Source organism: Tursiops truncatus, chromosome 1 (genome assembly GCF_011762595.2).
Source record: "Tursiops truncatus isolate mTurTru1 chromosome 1, mTurTru1.mat.Y, whole genome shotgun sequence".
Taxonomy (NCBI): domain Eukaryota; kingdom Metazoa; phylum Chordata; class Mammalia; order Artiodactyla; family Delphinidae; genus Tursiops; species Tursiops truncatus.
Window position 1 is genome coordinate 158,486,033 of NC_047034.1, and position 17,451 is coordinate 158,503,483.

At 49.1% G+C, this 17,451-nt stretch overlaps 1 protein-coding gene across 1 annotated transcript; it reads right to left on the minus strand.

Moving 5' to 3' along the window:
- Window positions 1-1,483: 1,483 nt before the first annotated feature.
- On the minus strand, window positions 1,484-10,414 carry LCK (LCK proto-oncogene, Src family tyrosine kinase). The gene is made up of 13 exons (XM_033838787.2): window positions 10,281-10,414; window positions 9,638-9,747; window positions 9,259-9,340; window positions 8,979-9,069; window positions 8,634-8,732; window positions 8,379-8,482; window positions 8,038-8,187; window positions 7,620-7,772; window positions 7,299-7,478; window positions 5,035-5,111; window positions 4,790-4,943; window positions 4,577-4,708; window positions 1,484-2,133 (listed from the first exon to the last, which is right to left on the minus strand). The coding sequence occupies exons 2-13, from the start codon at window positions 9,740-9,742 to the stop codon at window positions 1,931-1,933; spliced, it is 1,530 nt and encodes a 509-aa protein (XP_033694678.1). The 5' UTR covers window positions 9,743-9,747; window positions 10,281-10,414; the 3' UTR covers window positions 1,484-1,930.
- Window positions 10,415-17,451: the final 7,037 nt, after the last annotated feature.

Consider the following 17,451-nt stretch of genomic DNA (forward strand, 5'->3'; position numbering starts at 1 on the left):
CACTGCCATCTTCAGGGATCTTTAACTTTCCCACTTTTTAATGGAAATATGGTGCAAAAAATTTTTCATTTTCCTCTTTTTATAAAAACAACAGCACGAACATGATGATATATAACCACTAACACTCAGGTTCATTGGGAGCAATAGGGTGTGAAGGGGACTCTGGCAATGGGAGAGCTCATACCCCACCTGAAGGCATTAGCCACTTATTCAGCTCCATAAGGACAGGTAAGCCCAAAAGAGCCAAATCTTCCTATTTTTTTCAAGAGGAGGCAGAAATCTGGAGTTTTATGCAAAACTACCTCAGTTTTATAAACTGACTGCTAACTCAGTCTACTTTCAAGACAGCAGTAAGAGCCATCCTTTTAAAATGTAAGTCAGCTCAAGTCATGGCTCTGCACCCTGCAAAGGCTCCTCAAAATGGCTCCTGCAAAGGCCACGAGGCCCCAGGCCCCATAGGATCTATCCCCCTCCCTCAGGCTACCTTTACCTCTGAGATCTTGCCAGGCAAGCTTCTGCCTCAGGCTGTACCCTCTGCCTGACTGCTCATCCTGCATACCACGTGGCTCACTCCCTGACCTTCAAATCTTTGCTCAAAATTCACCTTCTCGGGCTTCCCTGGTGGCGCAGTGGTTGAGAGTCTGCCTGTCAGTACAGGGGACGCGGGTTCGTGCCCCGGTCCGGGAAGATCCCACATGCCGCACAGCGGCTGGGCCCGTGAGCCATGGCCGCTGAGCCTGAGTGTCTGGAGCCTGTGCTCCGCAACGGGAGAGGCCACAACAGTGAGAGGCCCACGTACCCGCAAAAAAAAAAAAAAATTCACCTTCTCAATAAGACCTTCCCAGACCACCCTCTTTAAAACTACAAACCTCCCTCAAACATGACATTCCTAATTCCCCTTACCTTGTTTTTCTCCCCTTAGCACTATCACCTTGTAGCATACCATACCATTTACTTCTTTGTGATGCTTATTGTCTATCTTCCTTTACAGAGTATAAGCTCCAGAGATTTTATCTACTGCATATCCTATGAACCCAGAATCATGGCTAGCACACAGTAGATGTTCAATAAATATTTGTTAGGTGAGTGAATAAACTCAATGTTTAAAAACACCTTGAAGGTGAATCAGAACATATCTAAGGTCAAATATAGTCCTTGAATCAGTAGCTCTCAAAAATGCTGTTGCATTTATATAACGGGAGGGGGGAGTGTCTTGGGACACAGCTACTCTCTAGGAGGTTCTGGGTAGGGGTTGCCCATAATCCTTTGGGGTGGGGGTTTGAAGGGGTTCAAAGAACCCATACAGCAAAGTATAGGGACCTCCTCTTGGCCCCCAACATCAGCAGGGCTGGAAAAAGTTCAGACATCCCTTCACCCCATCTTTCACCCCAATTCAGGGTGCCCCAGTTTCCATCTTCTGAACGCTCACTCCCCACTCCCAAGGAAAAGGAGATTGGAGTGGGGAGCAGAAAGATGTGTAGTCTTCACCGAGAGACATTTATTGAGCTCCTTATGGGTGCCAGGCACCAAAGAGGAGCGCACAGAGGTATTAGATAAGGTCCCGGCCCTCAAGGAGCTTCTTGATGACCAGGGGAAAAGAAAAGGGGGTGGGGAGAAGCTGGTGTCAATCACAGGCCTCTCTCCTTTCTTTGGTGGTCTCAGAAGTGGCCGGGCCCAGAAAGGGACAACTTGGATGAGTGTCCAAGACATATATGCACAAGCCACACATGTACAAGACACATGTGCAGAGCCCACCCAACTACAGAACCCGGGTACAGGACACGAGAAGTGTATGTGTCGCATGTGGGCGGGATTCACATGCAGAGTCCATATGTGCATAGGCCACATGGGTGTAACACAGGAACTGCATCTCCCCAAGCCGGGTTGGCTAGGTAGGGGGAGGGCTCCAAGCCCCAGCCAGCTAGGCTCCTCAGGGCTGCGGCTGGTACTGGCCCTCTGTGGCTGTGAAGAAGTCCTCCAGCACGCTGCGCAGGTAGTCAAAGGTGGGCCGGTCCTCCGGGAGCTCCTTCCAGCACAGCATCATCAGTTGGTACAACTCATCTGGACAGTTGTCAGGTCGTACCATGCGGTAGCCTTGCTCCAGGTTCTGAATCACCTCAGGATTGGTCATCCCTAGAGGTTGATGGGAGAACTGACATCAAGTCTCCAGGCTTTGGAAGCCCACAGGCAGGGGTGATGGTCAAGATATTTGACAACTTGTATAGTGTGAACACCAATCCAAAGGGATCTTGGTCTTCATCAATGGTAAAGCTATACTTGCGGTAATTGCTAAATGTCAGTCGTGCCACTTGTAGTGTCTGCTATGGCTTAAACACTCAATAATGCACACATGTGGCTGTGAGACTTTGGGTGAGCCACGGCACCTCTCTAAGCCTCAGTTTCCTCATCTGGAAAATGGGATAACAGTAGCTCCTACCTCATAGAGGTGTTATCAGGATTGAAAGAGAAAGTGTATATATAGCATTGAGAATGCTGCCTGGAAGAGGAGATGCAGCATAAAGAGTACCTGTAATGATGATTATTTGGTAGGGAAGGATGGAGTGGTCAGGGCCCAGGGCAGGATGGGGGCCCACAGCCAGGACAATGGGGGGGCTTCTCCAGCTTTTAGAACAGGCACATGAGATGCTGCATCAGGAATCCAGATGGACCCTGGACCCCAGCAAGGCAGACCCTGCATGGGGCAGAGAAGATTCACTAGGCCCCTCCATGATCCAGATGAAATCATCTTTGGGCCACTTCCTTCCCTTGGTGCTGATCCTGGCCCCCAGAGTAGGCTCTTTGCATGTAGACCCCCAAGAGGAGCTGCTCTGGAGAACTGCATGGTCACAGCAGAAATATAGCTCCCTGTTTCTAAATTACCTGTATGGCCTCTGGTTTCTCCTTCATTCTCTGAGAAGAGACTGTGACAGGCAGTCCCCAGAGCCTAACCCCTAGAGGGTCCTAGCAAAACAGAAGTTTTACTCCTACAAAGCTTCAGACTGGACCCTAGTCAATAGAGACCTCTCTTCCCCAGGCCTTTCCCCTGGGGGGCCTCTAGCTATGTGTCACTCAGATTTCAAAATCAGGACACTGAAGGACATAGGCCAGGGAACAAGGGTACAAACCTATTGGCTACACCCAGCCTAAATACAGCCCACAGCCCTACTTTGGCTTGGCCCCTTATAGTGTTTTTTTTTGTTTTGTTATTGTGTGTGTGTGTATATATATATATTTTTTCTTTTTTTGACATGTGGGATCTTAGTTCCCCAACCAGGGATCGAACCCGTGCCCCCTGCATTGGGAGCATGGAATCTTAACTGCTGGACCACCGGGGATGTCTCCCCTTTTGGCATTTTTAAACAATGTGAATCATCACCAATATTTGGAAATGGGAAAATTTTCCTAAAACTCCAAGTTTTGGCTTCTCTTGAAAAAACAAAGATCTGTTTTTTGGGCCCCCATGTCTTAATAGGAGCCATCTGCTAGAGCAGATGTAAGTTCACCCAGGTCCCCATTACTCCCCATAGTTTCCCTGACCCTAAAGCCACGTGTCAGTTGCCATTTATCATCATGCTTTCACTGCCTTTATTCTTCTAATAGAAAAATTCTCTAAGGGAGCACTGTGAACTCTTGGCAGGACAACGAGTGTGTTTCTAGCCCTGGCGCTGCCGCTGGACTCTGTGATGGGGCAAGTCCAGGGCAGGAGAGGCCTGCATACCCTCACCTGATTCTAAGGTGTCTTTACCTTCCCAGGAGCAAAGTACTGTGCACACTGATGGGGATGTAGGAAGCTTCTGCAAGTCTGGCCACTGTGCTCCATGACCTCCTTACCCTGTCTTTGTATCCTATTTCCTTTCCCCAGAGTTTCCTAGCAAGTTCCTTCCAAAAAAAAATTTCATTCCTGTCTTGGCTGAATTCAGGGGTAAAGGACTGTCCAGGAGATGGAGGGAGGAATGGGAGAGGGTGGGAGTTAGCTGTTTACACGTCTCTCTCACTCTACATGGAAGGCTTCAGAGGGACGGGAAGTCAGTGTTTAGTGAACACCTACTATGAGTCAAGCTCTTTCACAAATAATCTTGTTTCTCATATCATGAAACTGAGGCTCAGAGAGGTAAAGTCACCTGCCCAAGTCACTTGCCCATAGTGATTAATAATAAAGCCTAACACTCCTGAGTGCTTCGTATGGGTCAGGTACTGTTCTAACCTCACGTTTTACAACTGGAGAAAAAAGGAATGATCTGATCAAAGCCAAACAGAAAGCATCAGTGGCAGACCTGGTAATAAGAAGCAGGCCTCTTACCTCGCAGGCCAGATCCTCTTCTACATATTAGGCTGCCAGTGTTAGAACTAAAGAAAAGAGCTGGGATTGTTGAGGGAAGAGACATCCAGAGACAGAGATGGAAGCCAGGCCTGGGAGATGTGCACCTAATTGGGGATGTAGGAGTGCCACCCCTGAGACAATGGAGGAGAAGCAGCTAGAGAGTTTCAGATTCTTAGCCTGGGAAGAAGTAAGTGGAAAGACATGACTTTGCTGCCCTTCCCCATCACCCTTTCAGCTCCTGCCCTTGACCCTGACCTGGGTAAGGGATGCGGCCATGAGTGACAATCTCCGTCAGCAGGATCCCGAAAGACCACACGTCCGACTTGATGGTGAATGTCCCATAGTTAATGGCTTCTGGTGCTGTCCACTTAATGGGAAACTTGGCCCCTGGAGGGAGGAAGTGCGGTCACCTGGGTCTGCTTGGCCAGACCCTGCAGGCCACAGACTTCCCTCATGTCCCGTACCTACCCTCCCTGGCTGTGTACTCATTGTCCTCGATGAGGCGTGCTAGGCCAAAGTCTGCGATCTTGCAGCTCAGCGTATCAGACACCAGGATGTTGGCGGCCCTCAAGTCACGGTGGATATAATTCCGCTCTTCAATGAATGCCATGCCCTCTGCAATCTGCAGGCCAGGTACAGGTCAGCGGTCCTGGGCCCGACATCCTTCTCCCACTGCCCTGTGCCCATGCCCATCCCCTCCCCAGTCTCCTTACTTGCGCCGCCATGTCCAAGAGTTTGTTAATGGTCAGCTTGATGCCTGTGGAGGTCTTGAGAAAATCCACCAGGCTCCCTGTGGGCAGAAGCAAGAGCTGCTGACCCAAGTTGCCCCAGGGGAAAGCCCTCAGACCCTTCTCCCCTAACTGGGAGTCTAGAAGCAGTGTCTGATGTGTGGAAAGGAAGAGTAAAAGCTGAAAAAGGAGGAGTGTGTGTTCAGAGTGAGGATGCCCGGGATGTGTGATGCCCTTTTCCCGGGGACTAGGGGGCTACTTGGAGGGGTCTGCAAGCTCTTGTCACCAATGGGATGGAGCCCAAACTCTTCAGCGAGTCATCCAAAGCCCTGCATGGTCCACATCTGTAGTTTCTTCTCTTCCTTCCACTCCTGCCTCTTTTACTCCACCCACCCTAGACAATTGTGTGATTTTCCACATAGACCCCTGGGTTCTCACCCCAAAGTCTCTTTGTCCCATGTCTCATGCTAAAAATTCTTTTTATTCATGGCCCAGCTAGACTATTCCTCTAGAAAGCCTCTCTAGATCTACCAAGTATAATAAATTACATCATCATCTTCCTTCTCCATGGTATACTGGAACTTTCCTATGGCACAAACTCTGGTTTTCCTAGTGTGCATAACTGATAGCAGCAATCAATCAATGTTCCCAGCCCACAGTAAGCAGCAATAAATGTATGCTGAATGTAGTAAATGGAATCTGGAAAGAGGTGTCCTGGAGGACTGAGAGACCTCAGAGGGTAGCAGAGGGTAACTAGGAGAAGACCAGGGATGGGAGTGGCTGGAACAGAGCTAGTGACCGCTGGCCCTTCTCAAGAGACTAAAACCCTATGTGAAGATGACAACAACTTGAGTGTCTCCACTATGAGTGCTGAATTAGTCACTGAAGGCAAAGACCTCACCCAGAGGCAGCAAATATGTGGACATAAACTGCCATTCCTTCATTGTATCCATGGCAGATGTTGCTAACCAATCCCGGTACTCACTTCCAATGAACCTCAGAATCCTTCTCAACACAGAACTCCAAGCAACTACCAATTGAAGGTCGTCTGCTATTTGCCATTTCCAGAATCCATTAGCCAATTAACAGCTTTTTTCCCTTCCTGAAAGAGGGACAGATCTTATACTCCCAAAGAATCAGAGCCAGATAACAACAAACTTACTAAGCTGTTACTATATGGTAGGCCCTGTTCTAACTGCTCTATATGCATTAACTTTCATCCTCACAAAAACCCTATAAGGGGACTTCCCTGTGGTTAAGAATCCGCCTGCCAATGCAGGGGACACGGATTCGAGCCCTGGTCTGGGAAGATCCCACATGCCACGAAGCAGCTAAGCCCGTGTGCCACAGCTACTGAAGCCCGCGTGCCTAGAGCCCGTGCTCCGCAACAAGAGAAGCCCCTGCAATGAGAAGCCCACGCGCCACAATGAAGAGTAGCCCCCGCTCGCCTCAACTAGCGAAAGCCTGCGAGCAGCAACAACGACCCAACACAGCCAAAAATAAATTAAAAAAAAAAAAGACCCTGTAAGAAAGTTGCTATTGCATTATTATCACCATTTTACAGATGAGGAAACCATGGCAGAGGGAAGTGAAGTGACCAAGCCCAAGGCCACACAGTCCTGAAGCCAGGATTCTAACCCAGGCAGTCAGACTCTAGAGCCCTTAATGACTACACTTATTTCTGGATAAGCCTGTTTAGATTTCTGCTGTTATTCTTGGGGGAACTGAGCATCAGAGGTGGCACAGGGACTTGGTCCAAAGCTGGGCCTAGAAATTCCTATTTACCTTCCTGGGGCTCTCAATCTGTCCGACAGTGGACTGAGGGAGGGGGAGGGGCTCACCCAGAACTGAAAAAGAGGGCTTTGGAGCACTCGCAAGGCTCAGGGGCAGAAGGGAGAGAGGTGGGGCTAGGGACCTACTCATCTCCTGAGATCAAGCATCCTTAGATCAAGGTGGGGTTTGAAGAAGGCAAACAGGACTGACTGCAGGTCAGAGAAGAAGGGGGGCGTGGGGGGGGTGAATGCTCTTTCAGAGCCTGCCACCTCAAGCTGGGCTCCCAGATGGGGCTCGAACAACACATCCTCTTCTCCACACGCCCTATAGTCGCTCCTGGAAGTGAGTCTTTGGGGGCTCAGGAAAATTCCTCTAAAACACCTCAGCGCTGAGCCAGGCCTATCTCCTCCGCCCTCCAGCAGGGGCAGAGGAGACGGCAGTGCCCCCCAGCGGCCGCGCACGGAGGCGGCGCTCACCATTCTCCATGTATTCCGTGATGATATAGATGGGCTCCTGGGTGACCACCGCGTAGAGCCTGACCAGCCGCTGGTGTTGCAGCTGCTTCATGAGGTTGGCCTCGGCCAGGAAGGCATCGGGGGACATGCTGCCCTGCTTCAGGCTCTTCACTGCCACCTTCGTGTGCCCGTTGTAGTACCCTGGGGCAGGGAGGGGTTGGGGGAATCACTCGGAGCCCATGCCCCCAGAGCCAGGCAGCTGCCCCGAAACAGGGCACTGTCGTGGGACTCTCACGACCTTAGATGCCTCCCCTTCTCGCAGTCCTGGAGGGCCTCACTCACCCATCCACACCTCTCCGAACTGGCCAGCCCCCAGCCGCTCCACCAGCTTCAGCGTCTCCCTGGGAACCTCCCACTCATCCTCCCACCAGGGCTTCTGGGGCTTCTGGGTCTGGCAGGGGCGGCTCAACCTCGTGCACAGCCCGTCCGAAGAATCTGTGAGGATAAGGGAGGAGGGTAAGGCTGTGAATAAGGCGGGACTGGGGGTTGGGGCCCACCCAGTCCCCACCTGGGGAAATGGACTGGCAGGGGAGGTGTGTGGAGCTGTCACCTGATCTCTGGGGCTCCAAGGTACCGCACCTCACCCACTGAGGGGGGAATGAAGGAGCATACTGAGAGATGGATGGAGGGTACCCCGAGAGGCCCTGGGGGAGGCAGGCTGACAGGGCACAGGTGCTAACCCTAACCCTGCCGTGCTCACTCATGTAATGGCGGACCAGCTCATGCAAGCCAGGAAAAGTGATGCGGGGGGAGATGTAGAAGCCGCCTTTGTCCAGGTTACGGATCTTGTAATGTTTCACCACTTCTCCCTGGGTCTGGTCGAAGTCCCGGACGGACAGTGAAAACGATCCTGAAAAAAAGAAAGAATGTAGGAGCGCAAAAGAGGGGGGCGGTGGCCTCCAGCGAATCGCACCTCCGCCGACGCGCCACACACACACACCCATCCCACACCAACCCCGCGGGCTCCTCGCGCCAGGACCTCCGCTCGCTGCCCCAGCCCGCGGCCCCGCCCCCCGCCCCCCGGCCAGCCCAGCCGCTCACCCGTGGTGCTTTCACTCTCTCGGATCAGGAAGGAGCCGTGCGTGTTCCCGGGCGCCAGGAGCTGCCTCTCCGCGTCCTTGCGGGTCAGGGTCTTGAAGAACCAGCTGAGCAAGGCAGAAGCGAGGGCTTCTTTCGTCTGTTGGTCCGTTCTTCCTCCATCACCCTCCAGCATTCACACCACCCCAAGCATCTCTCCTTTGCTCCGAGGTCCCTGGATCTACACCCAGCCATCCCGCACGACGAGTCCCCACTCACGGTTCGGGCTCCAGGCTGTTCGCTCTGGCCACAAAGTTGAAGGGGATGTAACCTTCCTGGCCCGTGGTCACGGACTGCGCCTTCCACCACTCGCCGTTCCTGAGCGACAGCAGCGGTTAGCACGGTCTGCTCAGCCTTGCACTTGGCTGGAACCCCCCCTCGGAGCCCCCAGTTAGGCCATGCCACCCCACCCTTCAGCTCAACACTCCGAAGCCTCCCATTTTGTCTTAAGGGCACCCACTGCAAGCCAGATCAGGGGCCGCAGGGGAGCTGCAGTACCGGAGGTCCCCACTCCCTCACACTCTACCGCAGGGCAAGGATGGATGGCGTGAAGGGGACACTCACTGCTCCAGGATACGTAGCTGTTCACCCTTCTCGAAGCCCAGATCTCCATCGTGGGAAGGCTCATAGCTGTGCAGGGCGATAACCAGGTTGTCTGTAAAGACAGGGGGAGTCAGGGAGAACCTGTCTGGAATAGGCTGGGAGAGCGACTTCAGGAGTTACATGGTAGCTGACAAGACAGAGAGGGGAGGAGGAAGGACAGGGGGTGAGTAGGTGAGGAGATGGAGGCTGACAGCCAAGGATCCACAGGACTTCTCTTCCAGGCCCTGCTGGTTGAAGTCACCTTGCAGTGGAGAAGCTGGGGGGTTGGAGCCCTCGTAGGTGACCAGTGGATCCCGCACTTCAGAGCCATTCCAGATGGACAGCTGTGGGGTGGGGTATAAGTGGAGTCAGAAAGCTGGGGCTGGGTCAGACCCTGGCTTGCCTCCCCACTGCCCTGCTCTCCTTCACTTCAGCTTGGCTGGGTCTTATCACTGAATTTGCCGACCACTTGCTGCATGACCTTATGAGAATGCCCTTTCCCTCTCCGGGGTTCTTTTCCTTTCTGTTGCAGGGGAGAGGGCGCGCTGTTATCTCAAGGACCTATAGTGGTGGTCCGTTTCTCTCCTCCGGGTCGTACACCCACCCGACTCCCACACCAAGCCCCCTGTCTTGCCTCTTACCATGGCCTTGCCCTCCAGTGGAACTATGGGGTAATGGCAGTTCTCACACACATCGATGTTTTCCATCCAGTCATCTTCAGGGTTTGAGCTGCAGCTACAGCCCATGGTCCCTGGGGGAATGGAGAGGGCGCTGAAAGGGCTCCCCCAAGATCTACCCCTGCAACATCCGACATGCTAAGACCTAGCCCTGGGAACTTCCAGAAGGACCCGAGATCGGCAGCTCCCCAGCCCCCATTCATAAGCCACAGAAAAGCTGAAATGGGGTCCTAGCTCCCACCTGGGCTGGGCAAACCGCCATAGGCACCTTTGTTAGTCTAGTTGCCCACTTCCTGCCTCTCCCCACTCCCGCTCTCTCTGCCCATCCCCCAAGTTGGGGGACTTCCTACTAGAGATCACATACACTTCCCCAAGCCCTAGGGAAGACCTAAGTTTTGATCCTCCCCTACCAGAGGGGTGTGTGCACCCCGCCTCCTAATTACAATTCCCCTTTCCAGACGAGGAAGCTGAATATGAGACCCTTTCTCCCGAATGTCAGCCATCAGGCTTCTGCTCCCCCAAACGCCCCCGCACACGAAGTCTCCTTCAGAGGCTTCTTTCTGCTTCTCCCCAGCAGAAAACACTCCAGTGACCCTCTTGGCCATACCTTTTACTCGTTTGCTTGCTTTAGCAGTGGAAACTTTTTGTCAGATGAAATCAAGCCGAACCTCACAGATCAAGCAGGTCAAAGTGGAGCTGTTCTGCCTGAAGCAGAATGTGGCGGGACCTCACTCTGAAGCTCCTGGAAATCCCTGCAGCACCTCCTCCCCCAGGGCTGCTCCTCAGGACTGCTTGGAAACAGCAGTCCTCAGGTAAAGTTTAATTGAATTTACTGTGCATTCAAGAACCTTTAATATCAGAATCAAATCCACCTCCTCAGTCTATTCTGCTACACACACACACACACACACACACACACACACACACACAGATTCACACAGCCTGTGCTCTGAGCTAATCTTCCCCAAAACTTCTCGCTCTTTTCTTACAACGTGTCTTTGTTTATGTGGTTCGCCTGCCTTGGAATGCTTTTGCCCATCTGTTGAACTCTAACTCAACCTTCAAGCCTCAACTCAGATATCACCTTCTCTGTGAAGCCTTCCCAATGCCCAAAGCTCTTTGCTCCTACAGCATTCCACTTAGACCACAATCATCAACTTAGGCACTGAGTGCCATGATTACGCTAATTTGTGTGTCAGTCCCCCTGCCTCTCCTACCCCCTTGATGAGATGGGGGGGTTTATCAAGAACAGAAGCTGTGTTTTATTTGCCTGAATGTCCCAGCACCCGGAACTATTCTTGTTAATAAATGTTGACTGGTATGTGGAGGGTTGATGCACAGATTCTCCCATCTACAGAGGCCTTAGAAACCACCAGGTCTAACCTCTGATTTTAGATGAGCAAACAGAGGACCAGACAGGCCTGCTTCAACTCACACAACTGTTTGGGGCAGAGTAAAGCTAGAGTTGCTAATACATGCTGGGACCAAGTAGAAGTGAGGACCAGTGGTGGTTTTTTTGGTTAGCAAGACTTAAGATCCGGGGTTTCCCTGGTTGCTCAGTGGTTAAGAATCCACCTGCCAATGCAGGGGACAAGAGTTTGAGCCCTGGTCCGTGAAGATCCCACATGCCGTGGAGCAACTAAGCCCCGTGTGCCACAACTACTGAGCCTGTGCTTTAGAGCCCGTGAGCCACAACTACTGAAGCCCGCGTGCCTAGAGCCTGTGCTCCGCAACAAGAGAAGCCACCGCCATGAGAAGCCTGCGCACCACAACGAAGAGTAGCCCCTGCTCGCCACAACTGAAGAAAGCCCGCACGCAGCAATGAGGACCCAACGCAGCCAAAAATAAATAAATTAATTAAAAAAAAAAGACTTAAGGACCTATGTCAATTATATCTTAATTAAAGAAAGAAAAAAAAGATTCAAGGATAGGCCCTGGAGTTATGTTCAAATTCTGGTTCTGATAACTTACTGTGTCTCTTTGCTGAAATCATTCTTCCCCAGCCTCACTTTGCCTTTTCTGTCAACTGGGGATCGTCATCCCTTTCTCATAAGCTTAGATGAATGTTGGCTTGATTTAGAGCTGAGAAAGACTTATACCAGTGCCCATTCTGCCCTACCAACCCCTGCTTTGGAGGGTGGGAGAATGGGACTGGTAAATAATCCTCTTGGCTTTAAGCTCATGTTTCTTTTTTTTTTTTTTTTTTTTGCGGTACATGGGCCTCTCACTGTTGTGGCCTCTCCCGTTGTGGAGCACAGGCTCCAGACGCACAGGCTCAGCGGCCATGGCTCACGGGCCCAGCCGCTCCGCTGCATGTGGGATCTTCCCAGACCGGGGCACGAACCTGTGTCCCCTGCATCGGCAGGTGGACTCTCAACCACTGTGCCACCAGGGAAGCCCTCTTTTTTTTTTTAATTTAATTTTTATTTTATATTGGAGTATAGTTGATAAGCTTATGTTTTTTAAACTGAGATACTTATAACCTTTCATGGGTACCGGAAGTCACGGGTGTGTACCTCCCAAAGCATGAGTGTCAAACACATAGTTAAACCTTGTTCACGTAGTTAAACAGACATAGATCTATTACAAATAGAGGAAAATACAAAATGTACATGGAATTTTAAGCCAAATCAAGAGACTTTCAAGGAAAGGTGTACACGCATATACTCTTTCCGCTACTGTAGGAGTCCTGGGGAGACATTTGAGAAATCTTGCTCGGCTCTGTGGCTGCAAATGGCTTTTTAATTTTTTTGATTGCTAATTTTATTATGGCTAAGAACTGATCAGCAGCAAAAGCCTCCAGAAAAGTACTGGTAACAACCTGGAACCAGCCTAAGATGAGCCGAGCTGTCTAGTAAGGTCCTGAGCAGCACATTGTTTGTGATATTCAAATAGGCCTTGGAAAACCACAGGTTGGTTATATTACACAGAGAACACCAACATCAGATGAGGTGTCAACTTAGATCAGTAAGGTCCCTTCCAGGCTTGACATTCTCAGAGGCTTTGAAAAAGGGTAAGAGAAAGATGAGAAAAGTTTGGGGTTGAGAAAATGTGATGAACTGGGGTGCAGCAGTGACGGAAGGCTGGTAGACGGGGCAGAAGGAACTTTCTGAAGACTGAAGCTCGTAGGGCTGGAAACTGTACCTGTCCAGGCTGGGGTCACGTGGGGAGGGAAAAGGAGCCACAAGGCCTTGGGTCAGGGTCCAGGAGAGCATGCAGGCAGGACCTATATCCTGGGTAAATCTCGGCCTGCCATAAAGGACTGGGGACAGATATAAAAGAATGAAATATTGCCATTTGCAGCAACATAGATGGACCTAAGATTATCATACTGAGTGAAGTAAGCCAGACACAGAAGGACAAATATTATATGATATCACTTATATGTGGAATCTAAGAAATAATACAAATGAACTTATTTACAAAACAGAAACAGACTCACAGACATAGAAAACAAACTTATGGCTACCCAAGGGGAAGGGGGTGGGGGAAAAATTAAGAGTATGGGATTAACAGATACACACCACTATATATAAAATAGATAAACAATAAGAATTTACTGTATAGCACAGGGAACTATGTTCAGTATCTTATAATAACCTATAATGGAAAAGAATCAGAAAAAAAATGTATATATGCATAACTGAGTCACTTTGCTATACACCTGAAACTAACAAAATATTGTAAATCAACTCTACGCCAAATAAATAAATAAATAAATGAAAGGACTGAGGCCAGGAGCGAGAAAAAGTTAAGCTGTGTTAAATTAAGCCAAAAGGTACTCAGTAACTCTGCTGGGTATCTGACCCCTAGTGTTGCCTCTGTGGCTTATTCAGTGCACCTGGAGCCCTCCAGCTGCAGGTAGCAGGCCCTGCCGTATACAAAAGTGTGAATTTTGGAGTATAGGGCCTGGCAGCAATCAGAAGACCCCAAGACCTGGCAATGCCAGAGGTTACTTTGGTGAGTGGCTCTCAGCCACTGGGAGCTACATGCTCCTGTGAAGCCCAAGGATAATGTTGAAGGTTATTTCAATATTTCAAAAATCTGAAAGGAAATGGTACTATGATTTGTTTCTCAATATGACAAATTGCATTATCGTTTCTTCAATGCATACTTAAGTCTCTGATGAAAATTTGAACTAGAAAACAAGAAAATTAGTACCTAAATGAGGTCATTCAGTCAGCAAAACCCTCAAAATCATGAGATCCATGGGGGAAGAGGGGAAAAGTACAACAGGGGAAGGGCAAAGGAGTCCTTGGAGGGAAGAGTTGAGAAGTACTCATGTAAGTCACCAGCCTCATTTTAAAGATGGAGAAGGTGGCGGATCAGAGAAGGTAAGTGGTTTTCCCAATAGCACGTGAGGGCTCTTGGCAGAGGCGGGACTCCAATCAGGCCCCACCTCCTTTTTCAAGGTACTCTGCTCTATTCTTCCCTCCCTGGAGACTAAAGCGGGCAGGGAATCCTGAGAGGTCATGCAGACAATGGAGAAGGGAGGGAGGTCTGACAGAGTGGGGTCCACTCTCCATCAAGATGTGATCATTGTGCTGTTAACAAAGGCCTTTCTCTCTAAGGCAATTCTCCCTCTATTTGGAATGCATGTTTCTGAGTGTACATGTACCTGCTTGGTGAATACAAGTCAGCACATATTGAGGCATGTGAATCATTGAGCATCATGCTTATGTGTACATACCCGTGGGTATGTAGGAGCCCCTGTGTGCAGATGGATGTGCAACAAAATGGGGGCATGTATAGTTTGTGCGTGTCCCTATGTAATTGTGAGGTCATATATGCATGTATTTATTTGTACAAAATGTGGGTCCCATCCTAGTCTGATTCAACCAGGTTAATAAAGGAGGTCGGCAAAAAGAAAATCAAAATTAAAGCTTATGGGCTTCCCTAGTGGTCCAGTGGTAAAGAATCCGCCTTCCAATGCAGGGGATGCGGGTTGCATCCCTGGTCTGGGAACTAAGATCCCACATTCCGCAGGGCAACTAAGCCTGTGGGCGCAACTACTATGTTCGTGCACCTCAACTAGAGAGCCCGCGTGCTGCAAACTACAGAACCCACGCGCCCTGGAGCCTGCGTGCCACAACTGGAGAGAGAAAACCCGCACACCACAACTAGAGAGAAGCTCACGCACCACAACTGGAGAAGCCCGCGTGCCGCAACAAAAGATCCCACATGCTGCAACTAAGACCCGATGCAGCCAAAAAGATAAAGAAAATAAATAAATTAAAAAAAATTAAAGCTTAATATAAATTTCTCATAGAAAGAACGGAAGGAAGGAAGGAAGGAAGGAAGGAAGGAAGGAAGGAAGGAAGGAAGAAAGAAAGAAAGAAAGAAAGAAAGAAAGAAAGAAAGAAAGAAAGAAAGAAAGAAAGAAAGAAAGAAAGAAAGAAAGAAAGAAAGAAAGAGAGAGAGAAAGAGAAAGGTGGGAGGGAAGGAAGGAAGGAAGAAAGAAAAAGGAAACAGATCCAGAGAATCCCCAGGACTCTCAGAACCAGTAACAAAGGCAGATTCTGTGGTGAATGAAACAGGACATTCTCTTCCCCCAACTCAGGAATTCAAGGTCAATAGGAGGAATTTTGTAGATTCTAGACCTCGTCTGACTAGCGTCTGAAATGTTCTCAGTCAAACTCAAGATCTGTCCATGGTTCACAGAGCACCTTGTGCCAGTGATAAAGGGCCCCCCCTCCCTGGGGTTTCAAACTTGGAGAGTGGAGTGAGGGCTAGATTTCAGGTACCATCCCTCTTGTCTCTTTGCACAGAGCCCAACACACAGAGTGGCCCTTCTTACTCTGTGTAGAATTGATCAAAAATCCCAGGCTGTGTGAAGCTCCTGGACTAGAGTTTCTGATCCCAGGGTTGTTTAGGAATCATATCACAATGAGCTCTGATTCTTGCCAACGTGTTCACTTTTATCAACTCCATAGACATTGTCTCGCCTGTTCACTTTTATCAACTCCATAGACATTGTCTCGCCTCATAGAATGTGTTTTGTCCCCTTAAAAAAAAATGTAACACTTTTCCTCCCCTAAACTGTAAACCGATTCATTTATTGAACATTCTGTCCAAAATGTGTGCCAGCTTCTTGCCTGGGTTTCTTGGGCTAACGCTTTATGTCAAGGGCAGGCAGGCTCTTCAACTGCAGACCACTGTTGCGCTCTGGGCCACCCTGTGGCAAAATCTGTCAGGAATAATTTAAAACATTTTCTTGGCCTTTTTCTTTGGCCAAGATTTGGTTACTGGCAAAGTTGCATGTGTTCAACGAATAGCCTTAGCTGTGGATGCCTGCACAGAACCCTCACCATGGTACTCGAGAATCAGGGTTGACAGCCATGGTAAATAATTTCTAGTGGGTTAAACAAGGATGTCTCCTGAATTCCCTCCTTTTTTGTGTGTTCCTCTTTGATACAATACCACTTTGGAATAAACTCTGTGAAGTCACAGAGTTCACAAAAAAGAGAACAAAAAGATAAGCCTTCTCTTATGCAAACAAGATGGATTTATTCTCATAAACTGGGAGTGGTTTAAACATAGAACTGATTCTGCTGGTTAGTTATTGCCATAAACAAGGGCTATAGAGCAATTATTCTAAAGCTGGTATTTTTGGTAGAGGCCCTCCAACTAGTAACTTATATGTACCTAGTAATTTCTTTTATTGAGCCCCCTTCCTCATGTACCTCTGTCTGTATTTTGCATCCTGGGGGTTTTATCAGGACGAAGCCTTACTTACAGTTTGGCGATCCACACCACTTTATTAAAGTTTCTGGAATTCTGCAGGTCAGGGAGGCTCAGCTCATCATATCCATATCATAGTGAACCAAGTTCATTCCCAAGGCCTCCCAGTCACTCACTGACAGAGGGCCTTTGGGCAGGTTACTACACCTCTCCGAACCTCCCTCAGTTCCTTTATCTTCAAAATGGGAATAAAAAAGGGACCTGCGTCTAGGGCTGTTGTGAACGTAATATGCGATATGTAGATGATCTCATATAATAAAGTACTTAACATGGTGCTTGGTACATAGTAAGGATTAAGTAAATGAAAATAGTTATTTGAGGCCTGCGTGGGTATTTCATTACCCCAGCCTTAAATACATTCATTTTCCTTTCTGATTTTTGGCACTTCCACGAACCACTTTTTTACCTTTAATATATTTACCTCAAATGGAAACTTCACTACCATAAATGGAAAACCAGAACATAACATTGTAAATCAACTATACTTCAATTAAAAAAAAAACAATGGAAAACCAGTATCACCAGCCATAAATAGAAATCTGTATATATTAAAATAAACACATACTTTAATACCTAAATTCACATTTGTAAATATTCATTCCTTACCCCCCTAAAGTCACTCACCTGCATCAATGATGCACAGGCCATATCTGGGGAAATGCCACACTGTGAGACAGAACTCTGGACTTAGGCCTCTGTTGGTAAGTTAGAGGAGACATAACTTTCTTCCTACTTGGCCAGCCTATCGACAAAAATTTAATGGGTATGTCTTATGTGCCAGGCTCTGATCTAGAGCTGGGGACACAGAGGTGAGCAGTCAGAGAGGCTCCCATCCACTTGGCCCTGCCTGCTGTGTTAGAGGTGGGTGCCCCTCTGGCGGGTCACTCCATTTTCACAGGAGGCAGTAAGGCCTGTCTTCAGCTCACTGATCGGTAACGTCTGTGACCCTGACAAACTGACAACAAAAAACAGCAGTATTTGCCAGGAAGTAGCATCTCAAAATCACCACCATTACCCATTAACCAAGTTAACGACAT

Excerpts from the sequence above, each read along its gene's own strand:
- LCK (XM_033838787.2), bottom strand. The coding sequence starts at position 9,742 with ATGGGCTGTAGCTGCAGCTCAAACCCTGAAGATGACTGGATGGAAAAC. Across the intron at positions 9,070-9,258 it reads CCCAGCTTCTCCACTGCAAG|ACAACCTGGTTATCGCCCTG; the intron begins GTGACTTCAACC and ends CTGTCTTTACAG. Across the intron at positions 8,733-8,978 it reads CAGCTACGTATCCTGGAGCA|GAACGGCGAGTGGTGGAAGG; the intron begins GTGAGTGTCCCC and ends GCTGTCGCTCAG.